Source organism: Temnothorax longispinosus, chromosome 10 (genome assembly GCF_030848805.1).
Source record: "Temnothorax longispinosus isolate EJ_2023e chromosome 10, Tlon_JGU_v1, whole genome shotgun sequence".
In the NCBI taxonomy this organism is placed as follows: Eukaryota; Metazoa; Arthropoda; class Insecta; order Hymenoptera; family Formicidae; genus Temnothorax; species Temnothorax longispinosus.
The window spans coordinates 13,972,056-13,979,127 of record NC_092367.1 but is presented as its reverse complement, the minus strand read 5'-3'; the positions used below and the strand labels follow the sequence as shown (position 1 = coordinate 13,979,127).

At 35.7% G+C, this 7,072-nt stretch overlaps 1 protein-coding gene across 1 annotated transcript; it reads right to left on the bottom strand.

Annotated features, from left to right (window-relative positions):
- Window positions 1-286: 286 nt before the first annotated feature.
- On the bottom strand, window positions 287-4,900 carry LOC139820798 (uncharacterized). The gene is made up of 2 exons (XM_071791331.1): window positions 4,001-4,900; window positions 287-661 (listed from the first exon to the last, which is right to left on the bottom strand). The coding sequence occupies exons 1-2, from the start codon at window positions 4,455-4,457 to the stop codon at window positions 453-455; spliced, it is 666 nt and encodes a 221-aa protein (XP_071647432.1). The 5' UTR covers window positions 4,458-4,900; the 3' UTR covers window positions 287-452.
- Between the last annotated feature and the right edge of the window lie 2,172 nt (window positions 4,901-7,072).

The following is a 7,072-nucleotide window of genomic DNA, read 5'->3' as shown; positions in this document are numbered from 1 at the left end:
TATTACTTAATAAAAATAACTAAAAATCAAATTTACAAAAATATTTGTAAATTAATGTAGGTATCTTTAATTGTGCATGCATGAGAAAAATAATGTTGTATTAATATCATTAGTCTAATTGGAAATAATCTTGTTAATTCATTACGTCGTGCCCTTGTTTTAATAAAACAAGTATTTATTTCATTAATACTGCTATTGAATTAAAAAGATTATTTCCAGTTAAAATGCTGCTAATGCAGCATTATTTTATTCATGAAATTGATTGTATCAAGTATAAAAAAAAATATGCATATTTATTATACTTTTCAAATTTATTTTAGCCAATTATATATGTATAAATAAAATATTGAATAAATAAAATTCATTATAGTATATAGTATATTCATAATAGTTAATGACTAATTACTTAATTTTTGTGCAAAATCTAAGTTATAACATGGCAATACTGTAAGTCAATGACTTACCGAAAAGTCGACCTCCGTCGGGAGATTTAGGTAAAATCTTGCGACATGAAATCTTAGGGAAAAAGGTGGTTGTTCCTCGACGCTCATTATAGTTTTTCTGTCGGTGATATTGAGCTCCCTGCAGAGGGTGATCGAGCCCAGCCAGAAGCCATTACCAAAGTGAAATTGCGAGGAGTAACGGCCACTTGCGTCCGACACTGAAAAGAAAAGCCGGACGAAACGATGAAAAATATAATTTGTCGGTCATCGGGGCGGAACGAGCGTGATAACCATGCCGCTTTCGTGTGACTTTTATCGCGTGTCTTTTACGAAGGAGGGGGAGAGAGAGAGAGACGAGAAAGAGGAGCACTTCTGACATCGTAGAAATGCATGACGACGTGCCACAAATTCGCACAGAAATATCGCACGGGTGGTACGCGCGACTTTTTCTTTTTCGGGGAAAAAAAATTATTCTCGAGATCTCTCCGGTAGCTACCCGGATGCTGCGCCTCGGTTGCTTCATAACTTTTTTCTCCTCCCCGCCGTTTTTCTCTTCGAACGTCTCTGTCACCGTCTGCGCCGGCAACGCAATAAAATTTCGTTTGTCTCAAGTTCCCCGAGGAGCTTGATTACATGGCTGTCGGTGGAAGGTTCATTGTCAGTTACGTAAAGCGACTCGTGTTGACCACGAGAGTAGAAAGTACAGTCGGGCTGCATGTGCAATGCACATATGTTCGCGCGTCAAACCGATCGCCACCGTGCACCGGTAAGAACATATAACGCGCCGCTGCGTTATCGCGAAAGTGATCAATTTTGTGCGATAATCTGGAAGTATCGGTATTACGCAAATGAACTCCGTGGAAATTTTAAGAGGCCGTAACATATATAAACGGAACGTTAGAAATAAAACATACCGCATACTTTTAACCGCGCGCAGACGATAATAATTTCTCCGGCTCGTTCACGCGTTCTAAGACGATGTGAGACTCTGCAGCGAAAGTTTAAGTTAAGTTAAATTGTCGGACGTCGTAATTTCAATTTCTATATTCATGATATATTGCGTAGACAGAAGGAGCCCATAAAATCACTGCAGAATTGTTTTTGGGGCCGTAAAGTTATTGCCGCATTTCGGCGGTGGAATTCTCGACAATGGTGTAACACGAGTCCGGCTGATTGATGGGTAATCTGGCTTTAAGAATAATGACTCGTTGTGGCGCGTTATGACAGCCGCGAGATCAAAACACCGAAAGAGATTGCCTAATGCAAGAGTCCTTTTTCCGCATAGCATTTGGAAATAATCTCCGCAACAATGAGACACGAAATTGCCGATGCAACTTTTTATTGCCTCGCCGCGCGGTAACTTGATAATTGCCCAAGTTTCGTTTAGTCTCGTCGTATATTTCGCGATCGCGTTGCTTAACGCAGTTATTTTCGTCGGCGCGTAAAACTGCCTGACTCTGATTTTTTTTCTCTCCCGATTTAAATGTATAATATATATTCTAAGTCCTTTTCGCGCTCGACAGACACGCGGATGGCGTGCGCGGCTTCAAAGTTGCATTCGATCGTTCTAAAAACTAAATTACGTTTCAAAAATTTCTCTATGTATATATACATAAATGACATCGTTATCCTACCGAGGGTATAAGCGAGTCACTAATAGAGTCAAGGATAAAAAAATTGCTTCCGACAATTAGCGTCGCTTTCTAAGTGTAATTACGGACGCGCGCCTCGGCTCGTTTAAGAGCCGCTATCATGTACGCCCGGATCGCGGCGCGGCGGCGAGAAGATGCTCCCATGCACCGTTGGGTGTCGCGCGGCTCTGCGGTGATTGCTGTTTCGCAAGTTTCGCGAAATAGGACGGCGCGGCCAATTGGCCATCGACGCATCCGTCGACGTTATTGCCGCGGATATCGATAATGCAGACGTAACTCGTGGACCGGAAATCATTGTAATTCCGCGCGGCGCGAATGTGACTTTGCAGCCCGCGCTGCATCGCGCTGTAGCTGCATGCTTTCATCGGGCCCGGCTGTTTCAGCTTCCCAAGCCTTTCTCACTTTCTAAATCGCGGACGGACGGCCCCCGATAATGATACTGTAGACCGCGGCGACGTTATTAGTTAATTGTGATTGATTATGATTATGTCGCTTATGTAAAATAATCGTACTTCTCATTCTTTTACTTTAATTTAATTATGTAGTTTGCTGTTATACGTATAGAAACGCGTAATAATATTTTACAATACAGATATCGAACTGCGGGTTTTTATAACCGAGGAAAAATTTGCATGAATATGTCGAGAGCGCTTACTCGGTCGAGATTATCGGAATATTGGAGACTCTAACTAGTACGTAATAAACATTTTCACAGTGTACATTTTTATATATAGTTATCTTATATATATAGTTATTTTATATATATAGTTATTTTATATATATTTATCTTAATTTATCAGAAGCGTGAAGAAACTTGTTTATAGCTCTATTATTCTGTAAACAAAATATTTAATCCTGTAAATAAATTTATATGTAATGTAAATATGTAATAATAGAAAAGTTTTTTCCGCCAGTGAATATAAAATAGAATCACAAACTTAAATTGACTTAAATATGCCAGTTATAGTCAATTTAAGTTTGTGATTCTAGTAAATATGTAATGTAGTATGAAAGTTAAAAAGAGTAGACAATGCGTGATGTGTACTCGTACTGGTAGAGAAAACAAAATAACATTTTCGATTAGTACGAAAAATTCTTTAGGACAAATTTTGTCTCGTGGAAACAATTGCACTTTTTCTCTCCCTTTCTCTCTCGCTCTCATTACATTTCAAACTCAAGTAGTTCCGTTCTGAATTTATGTTAATACTTCAGCGCGATTCGTTTGCACGACTTCACTGTTGATTCTCTTCTGAATCTGTTGCCGAGTGTCATCTTCAAAATAGTAGCGGTCAAATTTCATTTCCGTAATGCAGTATTCGCAGGAAGCATGTAGAAGCAAAGACTCGAGGGTTGTTACGAGGGTGTCAGAAAGTTTATTAAATCAAAACTGCAAACTAGGTCAAAGCTCTTCGATCATGACGATATTGTAAGAGTTTCATAAAATGATGAAACCTTTGGTGATTTGTCGATAATCATAACAATTGCGCATCTAAACTAGTCCTATTCTTCTAATCCTAAATCTAAGAATATGTTCTTTTTATGTATGTATAGCAGTTGACTTTTGTTAACAAAAGTCAAATTTTGTCACCCAATAGATTCTTTTTCTTTCATTTAGCTCAATTATATTATTTATATTTCGTAATCATGCTTTCTATATTCTCTCTCTTTCTCTTTTCTCCAGTCACTTTTAAAGTAACAAGTCATCGTTTTTATCAAAATTTTTATCCGAAATAAAAATAGAAAAAATAACTTAAATTATTTTTTAAATAGATAACTGTTAAGATTTATAAAATATATATGTTGTTATATTCTTTAATTATATAGAAATAAATCAATGTAAAAACATTCCATTCTCGAGGAGTCTTAAAGAGGTTTCGACTACATTTTAATTAACCAGTTACTTACTTTTTGCCGCCCAGAGTTTTCCATTCCTCAGTGCACTGAGAAATTTTTCCATGTCCCGTCGACATTCGTCCTGAAGTTTTCCGGGCACTCTGGCCCACCTGAGAGGATCGTAAAGATCGGCGAGCCACTGTATACTATTAGCCGTTCTTTCAAGTTTCTCCTTCATAAAATCGACGTCGAGATCCTCGTGCTCCTCTTCGTTTCCGTCGAACATCTTCAAGTAATTCTTCCAGTCCAACTCCGGATTATTCTTGCTGAAGGCAATTAAAGACGACTGCTTTCCGGATTCATTCCTCTCGGTTGTGTATTCTGTTACGTTAAAGTCGTTTGTCGCTTTAGTCTCATTCGAGGCAACTTTCTGCGGTTTGCTCAGCTTGAGGATGTTCGATTCTTTTTCCGCGATCACTTCGTATGCGACGCATACGATTACGAGAAGGTAACTCAACAGACGTGCCATGCTGCCTCTATTTATTTTTAAAGATCCACCTCGCAGAAATTTACTCGCGCTTTGGGAAATGATGGACTAGATTCTTTTTTTTTGTCTAACGAGGGAGATCGAGTTCACCGATTTCCGTCATTAAGATCTCCAGATCCCGTCATCTTAGCTTCCGATGAAATTCTTCTTAGGAAGTCGTTGTAATGCCGTTGTAATGAGTTGTGTTTACTCGGCTGGATTCTCGAGCATGCCTGAAGAGATACGTGAATGCGGGAAATGCCGATTCGGTGTTCAGAATTCGGGGAATTACGCTTAATCGTGCATAAAGCGCCGATTTTGGCGAACAAGCACGTGCGAATTCGCTACCGACTGGCAATGATTTACATCCACTAATCTCGGCGCCACATTGATTATGTCGTAATCAATCAGTATAATGATTAGTAGGGACGGTCGTTGCTTCAGTTGCGTGGAATACTCATCAATTGTTTAATTAATAGTAATAATAATAATAATAAACTTTTTATAAAAAGATACCATTATTAAAAATGTTATAATATTTTAATAAAGCAATAATTATACTCTGTATAAAACTTTTGATAAATTCCGATGTTAAAATATATTTGTCAATCTTGACTTTTTTTTTCAAGTTTCACTGATTAAGTTTAAAAAAAAAATTAACGCGAATCGTACGAGAAGAGTCTGACCCGTTTTCAGCACTTCGCGATCCGCGCACAGTTTTTTTTTTTTTTCACTTTTTTTAGCGAACACACGGAGAAAAATTACAGGAGATTCCTCCAGAGCAATGAGGAAGGTGCCCGCACATATGACAGACTAAGGATCACGCACTGAATGAAGCGAGTAAAGTTTGCGGCAACGTTCACCCGCGGGTAGTGGGTTCCCCTTTCTCTTACGACGATGCACTTTACCGCTGTAAACGCATTTCCTTCTCCAGGTCGCGAAGAAATGTCGTGGCTTAGCCGGTTTTTCCACTGTTCGGCGGAAGACGTGTCGGATCGAATCGTGTTAATGTTATTAAGTTGTTAACAAAATGTTTGAATATACTATTGTCCCGTAATTAATATATTTATTATTAATTATTATTAATAATCATGTTAATATTATTATAACACATAATAACAAAATATTTGAGTATCAACTATTGTCCCGCTATTAATATTTGTTACCTTATATTTTATTATAAAAACACATTGATACAAATTGTTCTTTGAATTTCTAATGAAATTTTTAACGAAAGCAACATTTTACAGTTGTAATATCATTGTAATTTCACGGAAAAGTGCACCCATATTGTCGGACATGCTCTACTTCTTATTACACAAATAGGTAACATTATTTTCTTTTTTATATATTAAATCCTCAGTTGACACTTTTATGTCGTCTCATGCACGTATGGTTATCTCTAAAACAAAACGTGCTAAAGGTTTGATGACGCCTGCGGTAAAAAATTCAATATTTTTATTTTAAAGTATAATGTTCAATCTTTAATTTAAGTCCTTTTTGAAGTCTCTAACACATTTTGGGTTTATACCAATCATGAATTTTTGAGTAATGTCAAGAACGGGTTTTTTGGGAGTTTCAAAAATAAAGGACAAAGGAGAGAGACATACATTGCAACAATGTGACAAACTACTATGAAACATTACACATGCCACCGCAGAGAGTGCTTATATGAATACTACTATCAAATTTTTCTCGCAAAAATTTTAGTCGTTCTGTGCAGCACGCGTATGACATATAACAATTATTTCTGCAGACACTATATAGATATATGAGGATGAAAAATTAAGGGACGCTATTTGTTTTGTATCAAAAATGCATAAAATAAAGATTAACTTTTTAAAAAACGGTAAGCGAGGATTTGACTTATACTGCAAAAACAAAATATTTAAAAAATGCATATTTTAAATAATTATTTTAAAATGTACGGCTAAAAAAAAATTTTAAGTGGATCTTTTAAAATGCACAAAAATGTACACAAATAATTAATTTAAAAATATATATGGCAATAGAGTAATCAGTAAGAATAATTGCACACATATTTTATCTTCTAAGACAAATCTTATAGTATTTCTCTAATAAAGTTTAGATAAAGTTATTGATAACATAAATTTTATTGTAACTAATAATCTATAAAACGTGTATTAAAAGTCAGTTTATTTTACTTTTACACACTGCAACATTATTTGTAAAATAGATTACGTATGCGTAGTAGCATGTATTTTCTTGTACAGCATAAAATCTGAAACTAAACATTACATAAACATTACGAAATCAACTACGTTCGGAAATATTACTCATATATTTATGGCGCTCGCACTATCGCGAAATAAAATATTTCGAAATAACTGTGTATTAATGCTGTGTATCATAACTGTGTACTAAGAAAATTATATACAAAGAATATGTACGTTATTATCTCTTAGAGTCTCAAGGGTTTTCTTTTTTTTTTTGTAAAAATGCAATTTAACAACAATTCGTTGTTATATTATAGGATACCAATTTTTTTATATTAAATTAACTGAAAGCGTAGATTAATAAAGATATAATTATTCTCCGTTTATCTTTCACTACAAACAAAAGCAACTGTAAAGTTTTAATTGATAATATTAAAGTTT